General features: G+C 37.6%; 3 protein-coding genes across 3 annotated transcripts; 2 read left to right on the top strand and 1 right to left on the bottom strand.

Moving 5' to 3' along the window:
* The first annotated feature begins 584 nt into the window (after positions 1 to 584).
* On the top strand, positions 585 to 1,535 carry LOC103604931 (olfactory receptor 51F2-like). The gene has a single exon (XM_008589508.1). It carries the CDS (start codon positions 585 to 587, stop codon positions 1,533 to 1,535), a length of 951 nt encoding a protein of 316 aa, XP_008587730.1.
* Positions 1,536 to 10,335: 8,800 nt separating this feature from the next.
* Positions 10,336 to 11,455, top strand: LOC103604930 (olfactory receptor 51F2-like). Its single transcript, XM_008589507.1, has one exon. It carries the CDS (start codon positions 10,430 to 10,432, stop codon positions 11,378 to 11,380), a length of 951 nt encoding a protein of 316 aa, XP_008587729.1. The 5' UTR covers positions 10,336 to 10,429; the 3' UTR covers positions 11,381 to 11,455.
* A 12,524-nt stretch (positions 11,456 to 23,979) lies between these two features.
* On the bottom strand, positions 23,980 to 24,936 carry LOC103604934 (putative olfactory receptor 51H1). Its single transcript, XM_008589512.1, has one exon. The coding sequence runs from the start codon at positions 24,934 to 24,936 to the stop codon at positions 23,980 to 23,982; it is 957 nt and encodes a 318-aa protein (XP_008587734.1).
* Positions 24,937 to 26,352: the final 1,416 nt, after the last annotated feature.

Here is a 26,352-nt window from a genome sequence, read left to right as displayed (position 1 = left end):
TCACGTAAAATGTCAGCAACAGAAGGAGCTCGCAACAAATGGATCGATACCTATTATCCTTAGGGAGGTTTTGTGGACTACCCTATCTTCATGTATATAGACATATTTGTCACAGGTATGCTATTGGCATTCTTTTGAATATTTCCCAGGAAGCCTAATACCCATATTTCAAGTTGGACTTGGTTCATTAAGTGTTTTATTCCAGAATCAATAATTCATTTTCAAACAGCACTTGAAACAAGATTTCTCATAATATTGTTTAGGCATTCTACTGGGGACTTTTAAAGGTAGAGGTGATTTAATTGTGATGCTTGTGGCTGCTAAAGAAAATTATAGGCTTAACATTCTTAAGAAAACTTGATGAGGAGCAATGCTGGGAATTCTTTTTCAATAAATATGAAATACTGAGAGGTTGGGGGAGAAGCATGAAGCTCTAGAAAACTCAGAAAATACTAAAGTTCTTGGGGAATTAGAAAGAATAATTCAGTGAATCTTGGAGTGCCAGAAGGATACTCTAAGTAAAAAGCTGCATTTTATGTATTAGTTCAATTATTCAAATATCCCTGTCTTCTCAGTCCTTCACTATGTTGATCCTCAATAATACCAATGCTCAGCCTCCGACCTTCTTCCTGACGGGTATTCCAGGTCTGAGCACAGCCCAGGTCTGGATCTCCATCCCCTTTTGTCTCCTGTATGTCGTCGCCCTCTCTGGAAACAGCATGATCCTGTTTGTAGTCCTCCGTGAGCAGAGCCTCCATGAGCCTATGTATTATTTTCTCTCCATGCTCTCAGCCACAGACCTGAGCTTGTCCCTGTGCACACTTTCCACGACCCTTGGTGTCTTCTGGTTTGAAGCCCGAGAGATCAACTTAAATGGCTGCATTGCCCAGATGTTCTTTCTGCATGGATTTACTTTCACGGAGTCTGGGGTTCTGCTGGCCATGGCCTTTGACCGTTTTGTGGCCATCTGTGACCCACTGAGATACACCACCATCCTCACCAATGCCAGGATTGCCCAGATTGGGGTGGGCATGTTGATAAGAAATGTTGCTGTTATGTTGCTAGTTGTGCTCTTTGTCAAGAAGCTGTCCTTCTGTGGTTCTACGGTCCTTTCACATTCTTACTGCTACCATGTTGATCTCATTCAACTCTCATGCACAGACAACAGGATTAACAACATCCTTGGTCTGTTTGCAGTCTTCATCACTACGGGATTTGACTGCCCTTGCATCTTGCTTTCCTATATCCTGATCATCCGATCTGTCCTCAGCATTGCTTCCTCAGAGGAACAGCAGAAAGCCTTCAACACCTGCATATCCCACATCAGTGCCGTTGCCATCTTCTACATTCCTTTCATTAGTCTGTCTCTAGTCCGCCGCTATGGCCACTCAGCACCTGCATTTGTCCACACCATCATGGCCAATGTCTTCTTGCTCATTCCTCCTGTGCTCAACCCTATCATCTACAGTGTGAAGAATAAACAGATTCGAAAGGTTGTCATCAAGGTCTTAAATAAGAAGAAGCTCCAAATCTAATTACCGGCTATCTCAGAGGAATGGTGAAGCCATTTATGAGTGTTATGGTAGAATGGGGTACTTGTACACAAAGTGTCTGGACATGCCTCCCTGGGTCTAAACTATATATCTTATAGGTTGTATGGTATTTGCTTAGTCAATTTCTTTGTCAGTAAATTCATATTAATATCATCTAAATATGATTTTGTTTTCAATACAAAGGGAGATATCATATGTAAACAACTATTTATATTTGCAAGCACTTTAAGACCTACACAAAATATTAATTCGTATTCTGCATACAATTATAAAAATTACCATTTACTGTAGGAAACTTCATCAATAAGTCCATTGTTCTTTTCTGAATGACATGCAAAAAACACTTTAATTAGTTAAATGGTTTTTTTCTTAAAACTCTTGATTCTCTGTGTGCTTCCAAAATAACCATGCTGTAGAGTGAATCCTAGAATATATATATCAATGTAATTCAACATTTTGTCTTGCATAGGTGCAATTATTTTGCACTCCATTGTGTGCAAGGGCATATCCAATGTAAATACAAATTACCATATCAAGTGCTCAGGGTCAACTTCTATTGCTGTTAGCTGAACATTACAATTTGGTAACAAATTGATAACATTCTGGGACTAAGGGTAACATTTTTTTCTATTTTTTTTCTTTTTATCAAGATTACCCTTGGTAAAGGGAACCCATACTTCCAGCTCATGTTTATCTCTATCTGCCGTTATGAGCCCACTGGCCCGGCAATAGCAGAAGCCTTTCACAGGAAGGTGCCAAGCCTTGGAACTCTCTAGGTGGCAGGGAAGCTGCTGGCTGCTGGGCACCACTGCACCTGGGAGCTGGAGAGACTGCTATTTACAGGAGTATAAGGCATTTCCATGTGTGGCTCAGGCTGGGGGATTTCAGGCTGCCTTCTTGGGATTAGCATTGGGTGGCCAGCTTCTTAGAAGACAAACCCCATGTCGCCCCTGATGTGTGTGTACATACCTTCCCAGAGCTAAGTAGAAATTGTAGGAGAATCTCCCTCGGTTGGAATGCTGGTCCATTTAGTCTGGGACTCCTAGTGATGCCACCATTATCCCATTGGATACTGGAGAACAAACTTAGGGTTAAATGCTAAAGAAAACACTGCACTGCTAGAAGTGAGCTTGGGAGAAACCACATAGGGACAAGCAATGGAGGAAAAACCATGTGCCTTGGGTTGAACATCCCCCCAACACTTAATCCCCACTGTGACAGCATAAATAGGGTGGAAAATCTTATTATGTTAGTTAAAAGACAGACATGAAGAGGTGATTGGTTTGTAGGACCATGTCATAGTGAACGGATTAATAATGGTGGTCAGGGTCATAGTTCTGAGGGCCTTAAAAGAAGAGCACAGAAGGAGAATTTTGGTGGGGGACACAGAGAATAATTGTAATTTGAGGTATTGGGCATGCTGATAGTATTGATCGGATCATCACATCTAGGGAACAGGTTCAGTACCCCATGAATATGTACAATCAATAAAAACAAATTTAAAAAAGAAAAAGAAAAAAGAAGTTCTAATGTTGTACAGTAATGCCAGGCATCTATAATTCAAAATAATTTATTATGTATTCTCAAGTGGCTAAAAGAAAGGAGATTAAATATTCTCACAACAAAGAAATAATTAAGTTTTGTGTTGATAACCATGCTAATTATCCTGATTTGATAATCACATATTGTGTACATATATGAAACTATAAATTTGTTCCCATAAATATTTCAATCAATATGTTTCAATTAAAAAAATTCCCTTCAATTTGTTTTAAATAAAAGATCATTTAAATTCCAGTGAAAATATAAAGGCTTTTCAAATAATCATGGTCTGTTTTTTTTTTTTTTTTAATTTTGTCTATATACAATGTGGTTGATTACCGTGGCCCATTACCGAAACCTCCCTCCCAACAACCTCATATCTGTTCACTTGTCATATAAACTTCAAGGAATTGTAATTGTTGTGTCTTCTTCCCTCCCCTGCTGTTTATTTGTGTATTTATTTATTTATTTATTTTTACCTCCCACAAATAAGTGAGCACATGTGATATTTCTCTTTCTGTGCCTGACTCACTTCACTTAATATAATTCTCTCTAAGTCCATCCATGTTGTTGCAAATGGCAGTATTTCATTCTTTTTTTATAGCAGAGTAAGATTCCACTGTGTAGGTATACCACAGTTTCCTTATCCACTCATCTGATGTACATTTGAACTGATTCCAACTCTTAGCTATTGTAAAGAGTGCTGTAATGAACACTGGAAAACAGGTATACCTTTGACTTCATGGTTTCCATTCCTCCAGGTATACTCCCAGCAGTGGGATAGCTGGGTCATATGGTAGATCTATCTGCAATTATTTGAGGAACCTCCACACCATTTTCCATAGAGGCTGCACCATTTTGCAGTCCCACCAAAAATGTATGAGAGTTCCTTTCTCTCCGCAACTTCACCAGCATTTATCACTCACAGTATTTTGGATATTAGCCATCCTACCTGGAATGAGATGGTATCTCAGTTTGGTTTTGATTTGCATTTCCCAAATGCTGAGTGATGTTGAGCATTTTTTCATGTGTCTGTTGGCCATTCGTATATCTTCCTTTGAGAAACACCTATTTAGCTCTTTTGCCCATTTTTTAACGTGGTTGCTTGTTTTTTTGTTGTAAAGTTGTTTCAGTTCCTTGTATATTCTGGATATTAATCCTTTGTCAGATGTATATTTTGCAAATATTTCCTCCCACTTTGTTGGTTGTCTTTTAACTTATTTAATTGTTTCTTTTGCTGCGCAGAAGCTTTTTAGTTTGACATAATCCCATTTATTTATTTTTCCTTTGGTTGCCTGTGCTTTGGAGGTCATATTCATGAAGTCTGTGCCCAGTCCTACTTCCTGAAGTGTCTCTCCTAAGTTTTCTTTAAGAAGTTTTATTGTTTCAGGGTGTATATTTAATTCTTTAATCCATTTTGAGTTGATTTCAGCATATGGTGAGAGGGATGGGTCTAGTTTCATTTTCCTGCATATGGATATCCAGTTATCCCAGCACCATTTGCTAAAGAGGCCGTCTCTTCCCCAGTGTTTAGGTTTTGTGTCTTTGTCAAGGATCAGATGGCTGTAGGTGTGTGGGTTGATTTCTGGATTCTCTATTCTATTCCATTGATCAGTGTGTCTGTTTTTCTGCCAGTACCATGCTGTTTTGGTTATTATAGCTTTGTAGTATAGTTTAAAGACAGGTAGTGTTATGCCTCCTGCTTTATTTATTTATTTATTTATTTTGCTCAAATTTGACATTATCATGGGAAACTGAATCAGTGTAAAAGGAAAAATCTATTTTCTTTTGATGAACGGGTGCCTTCTCTTGTAGTGATATGTGTTTATTTGATATGGAATAATGTGTCATATCTTTTTTCTACTCACACCATATATTCTCATTCCATGCTTAGTATTATTTATTTAATTATATTTCAATTAAATGTATTTGCTTTTAAAGCTTGAATAACCTAAATACAAATATCAAATTATAGCTGTAAGACTGTATGTTCTGTATGCTAATTCAAATATATTTTCCAGGGGAGTATTATACTGTAGGTGACTGAATTTGGGAAAGGGGGCAAAAGAGAAGGAAGTTAGTGTAAGGGCCCTTATTCTCTCCACTCTACATAGGAGGACATAGAATATAAAATAATGAGGAGGAGAAAGAATGCTTATATTAATTTTAAAATTTTACAAAGACAACAAAATAATTAAAAAGGAGATGTAAACAGATTATTTAGACATGCTTCAGCCTAGTGTGAGGTGCCTCCTGGGAAGTTCTAGTCCTCACACCTACCGTGAAGTCTCGAGGGTCTCTTGGAAGTCACGTTGTATTATATGATGAGCTCCTTATAAAGGGCCAGGTCTAAGAGCCACCTACATATACATTTGACTGGATTGTGAGTGGAAAGGGCAGCTCACTCTCTTTTGGGATCCAGGTAAGATGCTAGGACCAGAAAGAACAGGCCAAGAAGACAGAGATGTTGGAGGTCTATCTAAACTGGAAGATTAGGGATAGAACAAAGAGCAAGAGAAGGGAGTGGAGAAGTGGGGGCTTAGAGGCAAAGGACTGCAAATAAGAGGTAGATGAGTAGAAATATTGGGAAGAGGGGTGCAGAGTAACAGGCTCAAGCTAAAGGTTGTGGGAATTAAGTTAGATATCAGCAAGAAGTTTGCAAACAAATATTTCTTTCCAGGAGAAAACATCAAAGCCAGTTACGGCAAGAAAATAAAGTAGAAATGTTGTGATTCTGCATAGCCCTAAATGTGAGATATACTGTTGCTTTTATTGGTGCTTCACTAAGCTTCTAAATTTGACTGACATCTGTATTCCTATTTGTTGGGAAATAAGCTTATTGAGTCATTTCACTTAGTGTCAGCTCCATCTTTTAATAGAATCCTCATATTCTGTGCTCCCTTTTAGCTCTCTTAATAGTAGCCATTTATATTTAGGAAGAAGGATATAAAATAAAATTTGACATTTTTGACCATCACAGAAACAACTGGAAATAGGCAGATCAGGGATATTTTTAAAGTCCAGAGTTTACAGATGAGTGGCCATAGACAGAAATGAGTTACCAAGATCCTATCTCTAGTTGATGGAGGAGAAAGACTTCTATCTTTGTCATTATTATTTTGTATGGCCAACATAATTATACATCCCAGTGTCCACCATTTCATATATGACCAAAATTCGTGGACACAGACATTTATATTCAGTGTCATTACTTCTGATTTCTAACTGCTTCTCAACATAACACAAATCACAGATCACCAAAATAAACAAACAAAAAAACCCAAAAGACATACAATCTAGTTTAAAGCAGAAGCATGGGTACCATCCCCAGGTACTTGAATTTATTTTATCTGGACTGAGATTTTGCCTGCATAGTTTTTAAAAGCTTCTCAAATAATTCTAATGTGCAGGCGTGATTTGCAACTTCTAATCTAGTACACCGATTTTATTGAGCTTTTTTTTTTTAAAGCCCACTGGGTGGATGCTAAATCAGGTTGTTTTTACTTTTTCTGATCTCTATCCAGCCTGGTGCCCAGTTTTGCCTTATCTGGTTAATTCTATTTTCTCAAATATTTTCAAATCTGCCGTTTTCATCTCATTTTCTGTATTTTAATTCAGACTGTCATTTTAACAAGATACATCAGCATTCTTTGGTTTGGCCTTCCAATGCATGTATGAAGTGCTGTACTGCTAATTTTGTTAAGATACATCTTTTGCAATCAGTAGTATTTGAGCTTAGTGCATTGTTCAATACCAATATTTCACAAAAATGGCTTTAAATTGATCCTTAAAAAGTCATAAATGCATTTTCCTTTACTTATTCTAATATTACTACAGATTTTTTTGTGTGTGTTAAAATTGTTAATCCAAGTGCAGGGATGTGTAAAATAGGGGTCTTTTATGTTTTTAAAAACTGTTATCCAATTGGCCAAACCTTATTTATCACATAATTAGTTATTTATTCTACTGATGGTAGATACCATTATTGTCATATTCTTTATCCTCATTCACAGTTGTAAAGGAAATAATAATAATAATAATATTAATAGGTAACCAGCAAATAACGTTTACTCTGAATTTCTGGAAAATACCCTTCATTAATAAAGTTCTATTTACTTCCTAAATATTAAGAATTTTATCATAAATTCTCACTGAATTTTCTGAGTTTTTTCTCATATCTTCAGAAAATAATGTTTTCCCTCTCTTAATATATTAGTATAGTCCTACCATTGACAGATTTCTTACACTGAGTAATTTCTGCCTTCATAACAGAAGTTCAACAGTGTAAAACTGCAATACTCTTTAAAAGTATAGTTGCATCTGACTTGATAATGAGTTATTTATAAAGTTTACATCTGTCTTCTTAAGCAATTAGATAGATAACTTTCCATCTTTTTCATATGCTTTGTAGTTTCATATGCTTCTCAAACTTGAAACTACAGACATTTTGGACTGGATAGATTCTCTGTTGTGAGGGACAATCTTGCACATTTTAGGATGTTTAGCAGCAACCCTGGCCTCTACCCCTTAGATGCCAGTAACACTCCGTTTCCAGCTATGACAATCAAAATTGTCTTCAAACATTGCAAAATGATCCCAAAGGGGCAAAATCTCTCTCTTCTACACTGGATGATTTTGTAAAAGACAGAAATATTTATTTTTTCACTTAAGCTTGATAGAACTCAAAAATCAAAACGCATGTTCTTAATAGTTTTTCTTGTCATTACACTTTTTTTCTCTGCTGGATTTTAGTTCTCAGGTTAGATTAGTAATATATGTTTTCCTATAAAATTATCTATTTTATATATGCGGTTAAATACATCATTATATTTTGCATATACTATTTCATTATTTTTAAATGTATAGTTCTCTAACTGTAGTTCTGTTACCATTTTAATTTTTCATGTTTTTTCTAAAATTTTCTTGACCAGAAAAATCTCACTTATAGTCTTTTAAAATATTCAACTTTGTCTTTATTGCTAACTCATTCATTTGTGCCTTTTATCTTTATTGCTTTTTCTTGCATTTATTTCATCATTTTCCTAGCTTCTTAAACTGAAGACTTAGACAATTAATATTTTTATCCTCATTTTCTAATAAATGTGCATTCCTCAGAGTATAAATTACACTCTGATGTCCTGAACCATGGGGTCTGACATGTGGGTTTCTCATTGTTATTCAGTTTAAAAGATTGTTTTTCTACTTTATATTTATCTGGCACAGAGAAGGTGCTTAATAAATGATTGTTATTCATTTGGAGTTCTCATTTTATATTATTATATTGATATTATTAGGTTAAGAAAAACAAGTTATTATTACTTGTAGGCTAATTTAATAGTCTAGGTTAGACAGTATGAAGATATGGGGGAGAGTATTTTATATTTAGATAAAGAGGTGGAAGGAGATAGGGGGATATTAGGTTGAATAGAAAAGATTCGGTATTTACTTGGAAGTAGTGTTAGTTAAAAAAATAAAAGAGTACAGGATAATGCTCACATATGTAATTTAGATAATTGAGTTATTTCTGTGAAAAATATAAGCTTTACATAGAATATATAGGAGGAAGCACAGTAATAAAGGAAAGTGATCAATTTGGTTTTCAATATATCATGTTTGAATTACCCATGAAAAATCCATGTGGAAATGTTGAGAAGCAAGTTTTATCTTCAGATCTGGAACCTGGAAACCAGAAATGGCTTTAAGATATTTATTTGAAATATGTCTTCTGTATATAGGTAAAAAAATAAAGCTGTGAAAATGAGTGAGATAATTTTTAAGTGACTTGGGAATGGGCTCATAGTAAATCCCTAAAGGATACCATATGTAAAGTTGGAAAACATAATGTTCTCAGGGGTGAGAGTAGAAGAAAAAAACAAAACCCAAAAACAGTCAGAGAAAAAGCTGTGTGGTGGGTAAAAAATAATAGAGACTAGTGTTGTACAATTTATGAAAAGAGAAGATTTCCAGAAAGAATCACCAGAAAAAATAAGTAAGAATTAAGAGCTTCATATCCGCATGAGACACACGGAATTAACATTTGACAGACAGGACTCTACTCCAAAAATACCACACACTGAATACAGTATGTCACCTTTAAAGTGCACATCTTAAAAACCTTTGTCAGACTTGTTTAGAAATTCTTCCTATGCGTTTATCACCTTTATAGAGTGCAGGCATTGTGATCACATATGTAGGTTTCAATCTCAGCTCTTCTACTACCAAACAGCATAATTTGGCGTGAGTTAATCAATTTGAACATCGTTTTCCCCATATGTATATTAGGGACAAGAAATTAGTTTACTCCATTGAATAGTAATGATGACTGCATTAGGCTATAGATATGAAGATAATTGTACCTAGCACATGTGTACCTGTTCAAGAAATACTTGATATTATGTTCTCAGAATTTCAATAGTAGTTTGTGCTACTATTTATCCCAACATGGTGCATACTGCACTGTGTTAGAGTAAGCAAGGTTTGCAGGTGTGCCTTTTTCCCTTTCTTGCTTGTTCCCTTCCTCCTTCCCTTCCTTCCCCTCCTACTTCTCTTCCTCCTTCACTTCCTCTGTCTCTCGCTCTCTTATTTTGCTCATCTTTCTTATATTTCTGGTTTCCCTCAACAGTTAGGCAGTGCTTTATAAAGATAACATTGTGTGATTATTTAATTGTTGAGCCTTATTTGCTCATCTGCAAAGTGCATGTCTGACTAACTCCTGGAGCTGGCATATGGGCACATGGATGAAATCACATAATTCACGTAAAATGTCAGCAACAGAAGGAGCTCTCAATAAATGGGACCAATACCTATTATCCTAAGGGAGGATTTGTGGACTACCCTATCTTCATGTATATAGAAACATATGTCACAGGTGTGTTTTCGCATTCTTTGATATTTCCCAGGGAAGCCTAATACCTATATTTCAAGTTGGACTTGGTTCATTCAGTGCTTTATTCCAGAATCAATAATTCATTTTCAACCAGCACTTGAAACAAAATTTCTTGTAATACTGTTTAGGCATTCTACTGGGGATTTTTATAGGCAGAGGTATTTAATTGTGATGTTTGTTGCTACTAAAGAAAATTTTAGACTTAACATTCTTAAGAAAACTTGATGTGGAACAATTCTGGGAATTCTTTCTCAATAAATGTGAAACACAGAGAGGTTGGAGGAGAAGCATGAAGCTCTAGAAAACTCAGAAAATACTAAAGTTCTTGGGGAATTAGAAAGAGTAATTCAGTGAATCTTGGAGTGTCAGAAGGATGTTCTAAGTAAAAAGCTGCATTTTATGTATTAGTTCAATTATTCAAATATCCCTGTCTTCTCAGTCCTTCACTATGTTGATCCTCAATAATACCAATGCTCAGCCTCCGACCTTCTTCCTGACGGGTATTCCAGGTCTGAGCACAGCCCAGGTCTGGATCTCCATCCCCTTTTGTCTCCTGTATGTCGTCGCCCTCTCTGGAAACAGCATGATCCTGTTTGTAGTCCTCCGTGAGCAGAGCCTCCATGAGCCTATGTATTATTTTCTCTCCATGCTCTCAGCCACAGACCTGAGCTTGTCCCTGTGCACACTTTCCACGACCCTTGGTGTCTTCTGGTTTGAAGCCCGAGAGATCAACTTAAATGGCTGCATTGCCCAGATGTTCTTTCTGCATGGATTTACTTTCACGGAGTCTGGGGTTCTGCTGGCCATGGCCTTTGACCGTTTTGTGGCCATCTGTGACCCACTGAGATACACCACCATCCTCACCAATGCCAGGATTGCCCAGATTGGAGTGGGCATGTTGATAAGAAATGTGGCTGTCATGTTGCCAGTTGTGCTCTTTGTCAAGAAGCTGTCCTTCTGTGGTTCTATGATCCTTTCACATTCTTACTGTTACCATGTTGATCTCATTCAACTCTCATGCACAGACAACAGTGTCAACAGCATCCTTGGTCTGCTGGCTCTCTTCTGCACTACGGGATTTGACTGCCCTTGCATCTTGCTTTCCTATATCCTGATCATCCGATCTGTCCTCAACATTGCTTCCTCAGAGGAACAGCAGAAAGCCTTCAACACCTGCATATCCCACATCAGTGCTGTTGCCATCTTCTACATTCCCCTTATCAGTCTGTCTCTTGTCCATCGTTATGGCCATTCAGCACCTGCATTTGTCCACACCATCATGGCCAATGTCTTCCTGCTCATTCCTCCTGTGCTCAACCCTGTCATCTACAGTGTGAAGACTAAGCAGATTCGAAAGGCCATTGTCAAGATTTTAATTCAGCAGCAGCTCCATATCTAATTATCAGTTATCTCAGAGGAGTGATAAAGCCATTTGTGGATACATCTTTTGGTAGAATGGGTTTAATTGTACTCAAAGTGCTGAGACATGCCTCCTAAATCCACATTATGCATATTGTAAGCTGTATGATGTTTGCTTAGTCAATTTCTTTGTCAGTAAATTTATATCAATCCCATCTAAATACAATTTTGTTTTCAATATAAAGTGAGGTAATATGTAAACAGCTGTTTATATTTGCAAGCACTTTGAGACCTACATAAAATATTATTTCAAACTCTTCATATAATTATAAAAGTACAGATTTACGTAGGAAAACTTTCTCAATAAGCCAGTAGTTCTTTTCTGAATGACATACAAAAAGTACTTAATTAGATGGATTTTTTTTTTAAAACTGTGTGCTTCCAAAATAGCCATTCCATAGAGTGAATCCTAAAATAAATATCAGTGCAATTCAACAGTAGGTTTTGCATAGGTTGAATTATTTGCCCTCTGTTATTGTTAGGGCATATCCAATGTAAACACAATTACCAAATCAAGTGCTCAGCATTACTTCTGTTGCTGTTAGCTGAACATTACAAGTTGGTAATAACACTGCTAACATTCTGGGAGTGAAGATAATACTTTTTTCTAAATCTTTTACAAAAATTTCTTTTGATAAATGGGAACCTATACTTTTTCTCATGTTTGCGATTCCATTCATGAGCCCACTGACCTAGCAATGGCAGAGGTCTTTCACAAGAAGGTGCCAAGCCTTGGAACTCTCTAGGTGGCGGGAAGCTGCTGGCTGCTGGGCCCTGCTGCACCTGGGAGCTGGAGAGGCTGCTATTTACAGGAGTGTAATGCATTTCCATGTTTGGCTCAGGTCGAAGCGTTTCAGGCTACCTTCTCAGGATGAGGTTGAGTGGCCAGCTTGCTAGTAGGCTAGTCCCATGGTGCCCCTGACATTTATACACATACCCAGGGCTAAGTAGAAGTTGTAGGAGAAGGTACCTCAGTTGGAATGCTGATCCATTTTGTCTGGGTCTCCTGGTTATGCCATTTTTGTCCCATTGGACACTGTAGAACAAACTCACAGGCTAAATGCTAAAGAAAGCACTGCACTGCTGGATGTGAGCCTGGTACAAACTACATAGGGACAAGCAATGGAGACAAAGCGTGTTCTCTTGGAGCTAGGCCAGAAAACCACACTGAAACCAGGAAAAGAAAACTTCTTTTCTTCCAGTTTATCCATCACCCTCTACTGAAAAGTGTTAACCCAATGTGCCAGCTGGCAAAAGAGAAATATTTACAGGCTCAATTCTTAATTTCTCCACACTTCCGGGTTTTAAATGCATGAATACCAAGTGAGTACCTGTAAGATGTCTCATGCCCTAGTGTTAGTGGGGCAAGAAACAAGAGGTATACTTTGCAGTCCTGAGTTGAGGATATTCAGGTTTTTTCTGTATCAAGCCAACCAATAATTGGATGGATCTGGTTACTGCAACAGTGATTAGAAAAATGAGGCAGAAGGATTTGCCATGATGCACTAGAAGTAGCTGATTAATGAGGTAAACTCAGTGATGTTCTAGCCTGGAGAGTTTGTAGGTTCACAGAAGATGTGGTTACCTAAGAATGAGGTTTGAGGTATCTCTCCTACTGTACTAAAATTCAATACTTGTTCTTTTTGTTGCTGTTTTTGGTGCCAGTTCTGTTTATCTATTTAATCTCATAAATCAGTTAAGATGATGTGCTTACGAACTTTTGTTTGTTTTTTTAACCTCAAATAGAGAAGAGAAACAATCTAGAAAAAGGTATTAATGGGCAGTGTCTTTTATTTATATATTTTTTATTTTACTTTTAAATTTATTTATTTATTTATTTATTTCACATTCTAAGATGTCATTATGGAGCAGGTGAGGTAGAGGCGGAGAGGGGAAAAGGAGGGAGATAGAGTGGGTAGACAAGGACGGGGGACAGGGACAGGGTCAAGTCCTGTGGCATCCACCCTCATTCCAGCAGAGGAGCCCAGGGGGCTTTTGGTGGGGGGTTGGTTATGGCTAGGCAGGAGGCAGACTTTGGGACACACTGTGGCTGAGGCCCTCAGCACCACCCACCCTGGCTCAGGAGCCCAGGGCGCTTCCAGCAGTGGCCAGGTGGTCATCACCGGGCTGGATGCAGACATCAAGGTGTGTGGGGGACATGACTGAAGCCCTCAGTCCCAAACTGCCCCAGCTCAGCAGCCTATGGTGCTTCTGGCGGTAGATTGGTGGCCATTGCTGGGCTGGATGTGAAAGTCAGGGGGTCATGGCTGAGTCCCTCAGCCCCCCACAACACAGCTTGGGAACCCAAGGAGCTTCTGGTCCTTGTAAGTTTTATAGGTGTTCTTTGGTGGTGGTAGACCTTTACTAGTTAATATGAGAATTTTGTTTCTGATCTGTGGGTTTTTTGTTTTTTTTGTTTGTTTGTTTGTTTGTTTTTTCCGTTCTGTGTTGGATTATTTGCTATTTCCGCCACTTAAATTTTGCACTGGAACTAATTCATTGTCCTTTGACTACTTCTAAAATGGGAAAACTTCCTGTGGGGACCAGCACTTGATCCTGTGATCGACCTAAATTGCTGCTTTGCTGCTGATTCTCTGGGGAAGACATTTTGTGCAGCTCAGGTTTTAATTGTTTACCTTGTAAGCACTTCCAGGTATTGTGAAGTCTGGTACACCAACCTCTGAGTGGCTCCTTTTTTCAGTTGTCTGTGGCCTCTCACTCCTACGTGGGTCCACAGGAACCATGTTAGTGGTCTAGCTGGCCTGGGGCCACCAAGGCCCTCTTCTCTGCTGAAGCTTCCAAGCAACTTCATACAAAGGGCACAGCTTTTGCCACCTCTTGCTCCATGTGCTGACCAGAGCCAGTCTTGAAGAGGCCAGGGCTTGAAACCAGTTGGAATACGAACTCTGTAAGTCTCTCCTCCTCTTCCCCTGAGCTCTAGTCTGGGCCATGTCTTTTAAAAAGTGGGGGGGTTAATGATCTGAATTTTTGCCTCCTCCAAAGCTAATGTGGAAGTTTGATCCCCAATGTGGTAGAGTCAAAAAGTGGGGCATTTGGGAGTGATTGGATCATAAAGGTCATACCCTCATGAATGGATTAGTCCATTCATGGATTAATGGGTTAATGGATAAGTGAGTTATCACCGAGTGGCACTAGCAGCCTTGTAAAGAGAGGAAAAAGCATGTTAGCGTCTCCTTCTCAGCCTTCCCATGTGATATCCTGTGCAGCCTCAGAGCTTGCAGACTCTTCACCAAGAAGAACACCCGTACCAGATGCATCCCCTCAACATTGGATTTCCCAGCCTCGAAAACTATGAGAAATAAATTCTGTTTCTTTATACATTACCCACGTTCAGGTATTCTGTCATATGTAACAGAAAATGGACTAATACTGTGGGGATAACTCCAGGGCAATGGGGAAAATGCTATGAGCGCATAAAGTACACAGAAGTGGTCTCAGGAGGGGCAGCTGAGAGCGAACGCCTTTTCGGGTAATAATAATTGCTAAGTTCATAGCCATTATATTACAATGATAATATTAACAATAAATAAACAGAGAAAGATGAAGAAGAAATAGAGAAGGAGATACTGGGGTAGCAATTTGAATGGAAAGAAGAAAAGTAGAAGAAGGATAATGATTTTAATTCATATATTACTTAAATTTTTCTATATCGACTTTCTAATGCCTGCTTTTCCACCAAAAAGAAAACTAGATTTTTTTCTAGTTCTAGATGCCTTTCAGCCTATTGATCTTGTATCCATTTCTTACCTGAAGATCAGCAAATTTTCAACTAAAATGATGCATATACATGTCAGGAAGTAATGGGAGGACATAGCATTAGACAAACATGAACCTATAACCCCATCGTTATCCTGGACTAATGCTGGAATAAGTACATCAAGGTTAGAAATCTACAGTACTTTATCTAATACTCTAACTGGATATATATCTTTTCTTGAATAAGGAAAATAAAACTGAATTCAGTCTCCTCTTTGTGTACAAGAATAAGGATGGAAGAACAAAGTACCTCTTGTTTTTCTAAGCCATTCTAAACTGAATAGGCACCCCTCACCATGTCAAAAACTACTTTAGGATCAAGGATTTCTGGATGTTTTCCTCTATGTTGTCATTCTCAAGTTGGGTATTCTATTCACTGATGTGGTACATACAAGGGGACTTCAAAAAAATTCATGGAAAATGAATTTAAAAGATAAGCAAAAAATATAAACTTTATTTTTCAACATAGGCTCCTTCAAGTTCAAGACACTTTTGTTAGTGATGATAACCACCATTTAGTCCATGCCTAAAGAACTGAGGTTCCTGGGAATTAATTGATTAATTAATTAATTTTTTATGAGTTTGGAGAAAATTATGTTAAGCGAAATAAGCCAGGCACAGAAAGAGAAATACTGCATGTCCTCACTCATAAGTGGGAGCTAAGAAACAAAGAAAGTCAGTCATGGGAATTTAACCATGTTAATGCAGTCTTTTTAACACTATTAACTGAAGAAGAAAAGAATGGATGGCCTTTAAAGTTTTTAAGATTAAGAAACAAAAAGAAGTAAGAATGACCAAATCAGGACTATATAATGTGCATGCCTATTGATTTCCCATTGAAACTCTTACAAAATTGTCCTTGTTTGATGAAAGAAATAAACAGGAGTACTGTAGCGGTGGGGATTGACTCTCTGATGATGCTTTTCCAGGCATGTTTCTGCTAAAGCTTTAGCTAACTTTCTGAAAACACTTTGGCAATAAGCATTTGTTTTTGTTCTTTGGCCTTCCAGAAAGTCAACAAGGAAAATGCCGTGAAGATCCCCCAAAACTGTTGCCATGACTTTTGCTCTTAACCAATCCATTTTTGTTTTGTCTGGGCTATTTCTACCTCTTGGTAGCCATTGCTTTAATTGTGCTTTGATTTCAGGATTGAACTGGTAAAGCCATGTTTTATCTCCTGTTACAATGCTTCCAAGAAATGCTTCAGGATCTGGATCCCACATGCTTAAAATTTCCACTGAAAGCTCTGCTCTTGTCTGCAGCTGATCTGGGCCCAACAGTTTTGGCACCCATCGAGCAGAAAATTTGCTCAACCATAATTTTTCAGTTAGAAGTGTGTAAACTGAACCAATTGAGATGTCCATGGTGCTGGCTGTTGTTTCTGATGATAATTGTTGGCCCTCTTCAATGAGGGCATGAACAAGATTAGTTTTTTCTTCTCAAATTCATGTGAATAATTTGCCCTTGCAGGCTTCATCTTCAACATTATCTCCTCCCTTCTTAAAATGAGGTATCAATTTGTAAACCACTGATTTTTTCAGTGCATGGTCCCAATAAATTTTTCATAATGCATCAATGATTTCACCATTCTTCCACCATTCTTCTGTTCTTCTACTCTAACAGGGCCTCTTTTCAAACATTGATATCTTAGCCTTCTCACTGCCTCAAATTAGATCCTGTTCAGACATGTTATAACAAGTTAGTTTGATTTATTTTGGTGCAAACAATTTTTTAAATCCGTGCACTTTTTTTATAACATGTATTTTCCATAACCTTTTTTTTTTTTTTTTTTTTTTTTTTTTTTTTTTTTTGTGGCCGGTAAGGGGATCAGAACCCTTGGCTTGGTGTAGTCCGCACCATGCTCAGCCAGTGAACACACCAGCCATCCCTATATAGGATCCGAACCTGCGGCCTCAGCACTCTCAGCGCTGCACTCTCCCGAGTGAGCCACAGGTCCGGCCCTCCATAAACTTTTTGAAGAATCCTAGTAGTTGTACTGAAAACTATAATCTCAATAAAGGCTATGCATCTATCTTAGTTATCTGTGGTTTTTAGCAGTTTGTACTCAGTGTATTTTACATAAGAGGTCATCAAGAAATATGTGTTGAATGAAGAAATGGTGATGGCAATAGATACGCTGATGGTGGTAGGTAAGAGATATGCTGTTGGTGGGAAGGAATAAAATTTACTTTTCCTGTCCATTATAGAAGGGAGGGGAGTTTTGATCAAGAGAGGTATTTTTCTAATGGGTATAACTTTGAATGAAGATTAAAGTTTGTGTGAGTTCAAGGTCATGGCCCCTTTGGATTCTCCTCCCTGGCTAGGAGAGTCTGACCAGGTCTGAAATGCTATCCTGGTTTGACACTTATGTGCCCCTTTTTCTAGCCATTTATTATTTTTTATGACAACTGTATCTTTTTCTTTTATAGATGCTAGGGTGGGAAATTTAGAAACCTGGGCTGGATACTTTTAGTGAAATTGGAGAGAGTAGGTCTTCGAGGATATTTTGTTCAAGTCCAATAATTGCAAAGAAGTCCTCCTTAGAATCCTAACTCTACATAGTTCTGTCACAGCTTGTAATACAGTGCAGACTTATTTTAGTATCTGTCCATATACCCTTCTCTGGACTATTTTGGGGATCCTGGCCAATGAGAGGCTTTTCTGGATATTCTGTCCTCCTGTCTTTCTAATTCTAGTTCTTTTAATCATTCCATGTTCTTCCACATCATCAATTTATGTATGTATATATGTAAACATGTATATATACACATATGTATATATAGTATATACAATATAATATAAACAATTGCATATTAGTTAATATATTTAAAGAAGTAAATATAACATAGTATATAAATTTATATATACATATAAATGCAAATTTATTACCTTACTGTTCTGGAAGTCTGAAGTCTAAAATGGGTCTCAAAGGCTAAAATCAAGGTGTCAACAGGGCTATATTTCATGAGGCTCTAGGGGACAATTTATTTCTTTACCTTTTCTGGCTTCTAGAGTTTGTCCAGTTCCTTGGCTTGTGACCCCCTTCAAAGCCAACAATGGTGAGTCAAGTCATTCTCACATTACATCACATCACTCTGACACTGATGCTTCTGCCTCCACCTCTCACGTTGAAAGGACCCTTGTGATGACATTGAACTCACCCAAGTAATCCTAGATAATCTCCATATCTTAAAGTCATTTTGTTAGCAACCTTAATTCCATCTTTCCATGTAAAGTTACATATTCACTGTTTTTAAGAATTAGGCCATGGACCTCTGTGGAAGGACATTATTGTGTCTACCACAATTCCTGATTTTTGGAGTGGAATATGATCATCTGGAGGCTGCAGTAGAAGACAGTTTGAAAGATTCCAGATACTGATGGAGTTACTCCTTGATGTTTTCCAACATTACGAAAAGCAAAACTCCCATACCAAACTTTGTAAAGAAGAGTCGTAGTCTAGATTCCTGAAGGTGGTATAGAGAAATTGGCATTACGTCATGGCTTAAATTTAATGAATTTAGCTTTGGAGTTTCCGATTATAGGATCTATTCACAACACTAAAAGAATTAAGTTCACGTATCAACAAACTATCAAAGGCATGTTGACTGTGGGCCATGATTACTTGAGAGAGCAGATAGCACTTTCTACTTTCCAGGTAAGCTTATAGGCACTCAGAAGGCATTCCTGCTGCTTACTTGTCTGCTTCCACCACTAGATTGTAGCTTTTTTGCAATCTTTGACTTTGTGAGTTTCATCATCATTATTATAAATCACATGCCTAGCTCAAATATATGAGGGTACTTCAAAAAGTTCAAGGAAAGATCCATAACACCTTAATTTTATTTTTTCATTAATTTCTTGAAATACCCTTGTATATAGAATAGATTTTTTTAATTAACTGAAAAAATAGAAGGCATCCCTTTTAAATCAGTGCTTCTCTAAACTATCTGTGGTAAATTAATTTTGAGTTTTTTTCTGATTTTTCAATTCATCTTGGACCAACACAAGTTCATTGTTCTGACTTTGTATTTAAAAGCATGTGCTTCAGTAACACTGAGAAGTCAAATTGCAATAAAGATTTCCAGACACTCTCTCTTTCTGAATTTGCCTCAACACAGATAGGTTACAGACCGTTCCCAGACCAGCACTGGTGCATAGACCTCACTTTCAATAATACTACTCTAAATCACCTCCTTCTTTAGGTTCTCTCCTTGATAGATCTTTTGGAATTAATATCTTATCATTGAGAGTCTCTAGATTATACTTTCTCATTTTCATGAGATTATGCAGTTCTTCTTTCCTCATGGAAGCAAGGAAGAGCACACTGAGAATATAAACGCAAAGATATAAAAGAGATATGGTGAGAACCAGCGTGGAGTTTGGGGCTAGGGTGATGTGATTTCAAATTGTGACTGTGAACACTTACTTGGTATTTGAGCTTGACAAAATTAAATAAACCCTCTGTGATTCAGTGTATTTTTTTTTAATTAAGAATAATAATAATTATAATACCAATTGACATTTATTGAATGTTTACTCTTTCCAGGTCTTGAGCTAACTCATATATATATATGACATATATATATATATAACCCCTTTAAACTCTGTGACTCTGAAATAAGCAATATTCTTATCCATGTTTTGTAGATTAAAACAAAATTAGGTTAATTGGGTATCTTGTCCCACCTTATACAGTAAGTGACACAGCCGGGACTTAAACCCAGAGATGTACAATACCTAATCTGTTGCTTTCAACATATTCACTCATACAGTTAATTCTGAGAGTAATCTGAAAAGACCTGAGTGCCAGTTTTTGTGGTTAGTAGATGGTGTTGTAGCTGTTATGCTACTGATGCTGCTACTGTTATAGCTATTATCTTCACTTTTAAAAAAGAAGGTGGAAAGGCAGAAAGCAGATACAGGGAAACACACAAACTCATTCAACATTACACTTGTTTTTGAGGCCAGCCTTTATGTAATTAATGCACAAAAGACAACAGCCATGAAGAACATTTCTATTTGTCTCTAAAATGTACTGTGATTTAGAATTCTTTGCCATTGCCTGAATTTCAAGCACCCCATATGGGTGAAAACACCAGAGACTAAAAGTCCTCAAAGAGACTTGTTCATCCCTGGAAAATATTGGTCATTTTGCTCTGCCTCTAGAATCTTTCCCCTCAACTTGGAGAAAGCAGTTCTAGGCCTAGCCTCTTATCAATTACTGGAATAGCTCTGGGGATACATTCCCTGCTCCATACTCAGAGCTGTGATACTGTTGGCCAATTTTTAACAAGTCCTTCCAGAGCTCAAGACTCCCCAAAAAGTCCAGAATATTTAAACGATATTTTTAATAATATTACTTTGTTAAATGTTTGAAATGTGCTTTTATTTCTTATATAATTAAGAAAAGAATAGTAAAGTTTATTTTATGCACCCATCTAAGATTAATTCAGTAAGGCCTCCCTCATGTGCATGGAAACAGTATTTAAATGGAAAGCAGAATTCAAATGGAAATACTCTTTTCTTGCACATGAAAGCTTTTTGAATTAATCTTCCAAATTTCTAAAATAGCTACTGGTTTGAGGAATAGACAATGACACTTAAGTCTTCAAGAATCTACTGTGTTAGATTTTAACAGTCAAGCAATAAAATACACTAGAAAAAGTCACTCTGAGCATGTAAACAGATACAGGTAGCTCAATGTATACATGTGCCTTCATTTTTCCACTTCCTATACTTAGTTTGCCTTCAAATAAAATAAGGAATGATTCTTTAAACCCCTTCTATGAGAGTCTTCACTGTTTCTCTGCCTAACCTAGCTTATCTATCTTCCATGATATAGATTTTTTTTGGTGGGGAGGGCACAAAATAACTCTTAATACACTTAAAAAGACTATGAACATAGAAAATATGTTCTCTGATCACAATAACAGAGGAAATTTGGAAAATTCACAAATGTGTGAAAATTAAACACCACTCTCCTAATTAAACAGTGGGTAAAAAGAAAAGCCACGGGGAAATTAGAGAGCGCTTTGAGATAAAAACGAAAACGTAACGCATTAAAATATGTAGGATACAGGGCTCATACAGTGCTTAGTGGAAAATTTATACTTGTAAACATCTATATTAAAAATAAGAAAAACCTCAAATCAGTAATGTAAATTTCTACCTTAAGAAAATAGAAAAAGAAGAGCAAACTAAACCAAAAGCAAATGTAAGTAGGAAATAGAAATTACAACGGAAATATATGAAATAGGGAATTAAAAAACAGTAGAGAAAATCAACAAAACCAAAAGTTGATCCTTTAAAAAGATCAACAGAACTTTCAAACCTTTATCTACACTGACCAAGAAAAAAAGAGAGAAGACCAAAATTGCTAACATCAGAAATAAAGTAGGGGCATTATTACATTGTCATTATGGATTTCTGTGGTGGTAAGATTTAGTTTTTTTCTCTTTCTCATTTGCATTTTTGTTCCACCAGTGGGTTTTGTTCTTTCTTGTGTATTCGTGGTAGTGATTATCTTTTTTCAGATTCTAGATGCTGGACTCCCTTGAGGATTTCTTACAGAGCTGGTTGCATGGTGGGGAACTCCCACAGTTTTTGTTTGTCTGGAAAACACACTATTTATCTCTCATTTCTGAAGCATAGAATTGCTGAGTATAGTATTCTTGGCTGGCACTGTGTTTCATTTTGTATTTTTAATATATCATCCCATTTTCTTCTGGCTTATAGAGTTTCTTTTCAGAAGTCTGCTATTAGTATGATAGGGGCTCTCTTATAGGCTTTTCTCTTGCTTCTTTTAAGTTTCTCTCTTTGTCCTTGAGCTTTGCCAGGTTGACTATAATGTGTCTTGGAGAGGATCTTTTTGGGTTGAATGTGTTTGGGGATCTTTGAGCCTCCTGGATCTGAAGGTCTATGTCTCTCCCTATACCTGGGACGTTTTCCATTATAATTTTGTTGCATAGGTTTTCCATGCCTTTCCTTTCCCCTCTCCTCCTGAAAGACCCAAGATTTGAATGTTTGTGCACTTAAGGTTGTCAGCTAGCTCTCTCAGATTTTCATCATTTTTTAAAATTCTTTTTCTTCTTTTTCTTGTCTGCCTGGGTTATTTAGAAAAGAATATCTTCAAGATCAGAAATTCTTTCTTCTGCCTGTTCTAGCCTGCTGTTTAAGCTCTCAGTTGTGTTTTTTATTTTGTTGAGTGAATCTTTCAGTTCCATGAGTTCTGCTACATTTTTTAAGGTATTAATCTCTTTGTAAATTTCTTTCTTCATATCCTGGATTGTTTTTTCTCATTTCATTATGTTGTCTGACTGAGTCTTTTCATATCTCAGTGAGTTTCCTTAAGATTGTTGCTTGGAATTCCTTTTTAGTCATTTCAAGGGCTTCCTGCTCTATAGAGTCTGGTGTTTGAGAATTACAGTATTCTTTTGGTGGTGTCATGTTTTCTTGAGTTTTTGTATTTCTGGTATCCCTACCTTGATGTCTGGTCTTCTGGTAGAGAAGTTGCTTCTTCTATTACTCTGGAGTGGGCTTTAAGGGGAGAGGTTTCCTCTTCTTTTTCCAGTCTCTATTGGTGACTCCTGTGTCAATGCAGTTGAGTGTCTGGTGGGCTGCCTGCACAGTTGCTGTGGCTACTGCTATGGTGTTGACCCACTTTTGTGACAGCCATGGCTGTGGCAGTGACTGTGGTGGGCCACCCACAAGGAAGTGGGTTTTTGTTTTGGCATGCTTACCTGCCTGCTTTCAGGTGGGGTGTGTTGCCCTTTGGAACCTTGCCTAGGAACCCAGGCATTCTCTGTTCCCATGATATAGATTATGTCCAACATTCTTTAGTAAATCTTCCTAGCTGAACCATGGTCAACAAATCAATTGTTTTGGAAACAGGGTATAACACTTTCCCTCATAAGGATGCCATAATTATCAAATGAGATAACATATAAAAGACTAAAGCATTGTGTCTGTTACTAGTGGAAGTTTATAAATGCAAGTTATCTTGTTTTCTTACATTCAATGTTCTTAACCACTTCTTATGGTTACAGAGCACTTTGTAGTTTACAAATAATTTTACATATGATTACTTACTAATTTTATGATTAAATTTAATTTTATAACAAATTGGATGCCAAGTGATATTATTTATATTTTCATAATAAAGAAATTGTAGCTAAGAGAAATTAAGAGAATGCCCAGGGTCACACAGCTCACATGTGAAAGAGCTAAAACTCACCATCAATCTTTTGATCCCAAGTTATCTAACAAGTTATCTCCTGCTCACTTGTATACACTTGTATTCTTAATTCTAAAATTTGATCACTTTTCTGGTTCATCTTTTATTTTAATAACTTATTATCCTCAGGTATTCTCTTGTTATTTAATGAGTAGTTTGTTTCTTCCTTGCTAAGGTCATTGAGGAGACTACTAACTTTTGAATTAGAATTTCAAATTAAATTAAGTTAATAGACTTTAATTTAAAAGGCATAAAACCCATGAACCTTCTCTGTTCAAAGGAGTTATTAAAAATGGAATTAATAATATTCCCTACCTTCAGCTGTTACATCCAAGTCTTCAATGTAGTATTACAAGACAGCACATTAAACAATTCTTACAGATGCCACGTTTTCTATACTAGGGCAAAGAACAATTTGGCATAGGAAAAAGAAAGTATTCTCTGTGAATAAGGACGCATTTTTTTGCCCAATTCAAAACACACAGAAAATATAAAGAAAAAAGATGAATCTTTATTTTTCAAAGATAATAATTGATACAATATATGCTTTCTCAAATTGGCAGATTCTACCTCTCTGCAGTAATCTTGGTTTGAACAAATATTTGGGTGATCTTTCTTCGTATTTCCTTGGTCTTCAGAGTATAGACTATGGGGTTCAGCACAGGGGGTACAAGAAGGTAGGCATTAGCCATGAGGGCATGGGTCAGTGGTGACAGATGCTTTCCAAAGCGATGAATGACAGACACCCCAATGAGTGGCACATAGAAAATGAGCACAGCACAGGTATGTGAAACACAGGTGTTGAGTGCCTTCAGCCGGCCCTCCCCTGAGGCAATAGCCATTACTGTTCGGAGTATGAACCCGTAGGAGAGGAGGATGGAGATGGAGTCAGAACCCTTGGTGAAAATGACAGCAATGAGACCATAGAGACTGTTGATGCGGGTGCTGGCACAAGCAAGGCGCATGACATCTTGGTGGAGGCAGAAAGAGTGGGAGAGGATGTTAGAGTGGTAGAAGGGCAGCCGTTTGATGAGAAAAGGCACAGGGAAGACCACACAGACTGCCCTTGACAAGATGACTACCCCTGTTCTGCAGACCACACCATTGGTTAGGATGGTGCCATACCTGAGAGGGTTCCAGATTGCCACAACACGATCAAAAGCCATAGCCACTAGCACACCAGACTCAATGGCTGAGAAGGTGTGGATGAAGTACATCTGAACAAGGCAGGCATCAAAGGCAATGGACTTGTAGTTAAACCAGAATATGCCTAGCATAGAGGGTAAAGTACAAAGGGCAAGACCCATGTCTGCCAATGCCAGCATACACAGAAAATAGTACATGGGGGTATGCAGGGACGATTCAGACTTGATGGTAGAGATGATGATGCCATTGCCAACAAGGGCAATGACATATATAGCACCCAGTGGGAATGCCATCCAGTAATACTTTTGCTCAAGCCCTGGAATTCCAGTTAAGGCAAAGTAAAGATGTTGGAAGTGGGAGTGGTTGTTATCTTCCATGAAGCCAATGTGATGTGGCATGGGAGGAGCTTGTGGGATCCTGATGAGCGTCTTCCTAAAAATACAGTGACAGAGATTAATGATGTTAGAATCTGACTTCCCTGGGAGTAGAGCTGTTTTATTTCCACATGGATATGTGTGTGCAGAAGGTGGTGGGGGGAGAAGTATAAAAAAGGGCAGAATTCATGAAATTACTACTCCAGAGTGTGTCCTGTTGAGGAAGTTTCTACTAGCCGAAGGGTAAGGGACTCGCCCAAGTACTAGTAAGTCATGTTCAGTTTAAAGCACAAGCCATAGTGCCAACCCATTAGGTGAAAAGTGTTCTGCCTCCCCTGTTTTTCTTCCCTTTTCCTAATCCACATCTTACAAGCTATTGAATCAGAGTCTGAGGATATAACTCAGTCAACATAAATATGACAGAGTCAATATAAAATATAAATTATTTGATCCCCCACAAAGGATGCCATTCCTACTCATCACGTTCCTTATGCCCAGCGCTCTCGTGAAGGCAACAGACCCTGTGTCTGGGGCAGGGATGGAAATACGTGGTGCACATATGCCTATGCTTCTATCTACATATGACCCTCCTTTATTCTTCCTGAGCCTGGATGTGGTCTCAGAATCATTCTCAACTCAGGCATCACAAACAGCCACTTCAGTCACTTAAAATGAAATGTATTTGCCATTTCTAAACTAGTGAAATCTTAGTAGAAGGGGGAGTAAATTATATTTATTTTTAGAGGAGCCCATTCTGTCCCAAAGGAAGTAAGATGCTCAAGTCTCACCTAAAGACTTTTTCAGGATCAGGGTAATCTGGCAGTCTCTTATTGTTAGGGCACAGTGATCATGTTACACCTTGATTGTGAGAGTCAGTACAGAGGCCTTAGTGAAGATCTAGAAGACATTCTTATATTGCCAGAACCAGTAACTGTATATACTACAAAGGGCCCCTTGGCGGAGTCATTTGACTTTGGACAAGGTTGCCAACAAGAGGTAGAGCATATTCTCTTTGAAAAGCTCCCATCAATTGTCTTTATCAACTGATTGGAATCAAGTTGACTGAGAGACAATGTAGTGTTAAGGTCATGGACGCTAGATCCACACATCTGTATTCAGATCCCAGTTCTCCCTGATCCCAGTACTGCCCCTACATATGTAAGGCAGTAGCAGCACCTGACACATAGGATCAGTGTGAGAACTAAAAGCAAAGGCCCTAGAAATCAAAATGTGTGTTTTTATTATGATTCCTTGGAATAAAAAGTTGTGCTCTTCATATATTCTTAGCATTCATAAAAGATATTTTGTTTCTCTTTTTTTTTTTGCGGGGGGGGGGGGGTTTTTTGGCCAGAGTTTTTTGCAATCAATAAAGGGGAAAAAAAAAAAATTCACATAAATCAAAAAAAAACACCTTTAATT

The sequence above is a fragment of the Galeopterus variegatus genome, unplaced genomic scaffold (assembly GCF_000696425.1).
Source record: "Galeopterus variegatus unplaced genomic scaffold, G_variegatus-3.0.2 Scaffold5489, whole genome shotgun sequence".
Lineage (NCBI taxonomy): Eukaryota > Metazoa > Chordata > Mammalia > Dermoptera > Cynocephalidae > Galeopterus > Galeopterus variegatus.
This window is presented reverse-complemented; position numbering and strand designations above follow the sequence as displayed.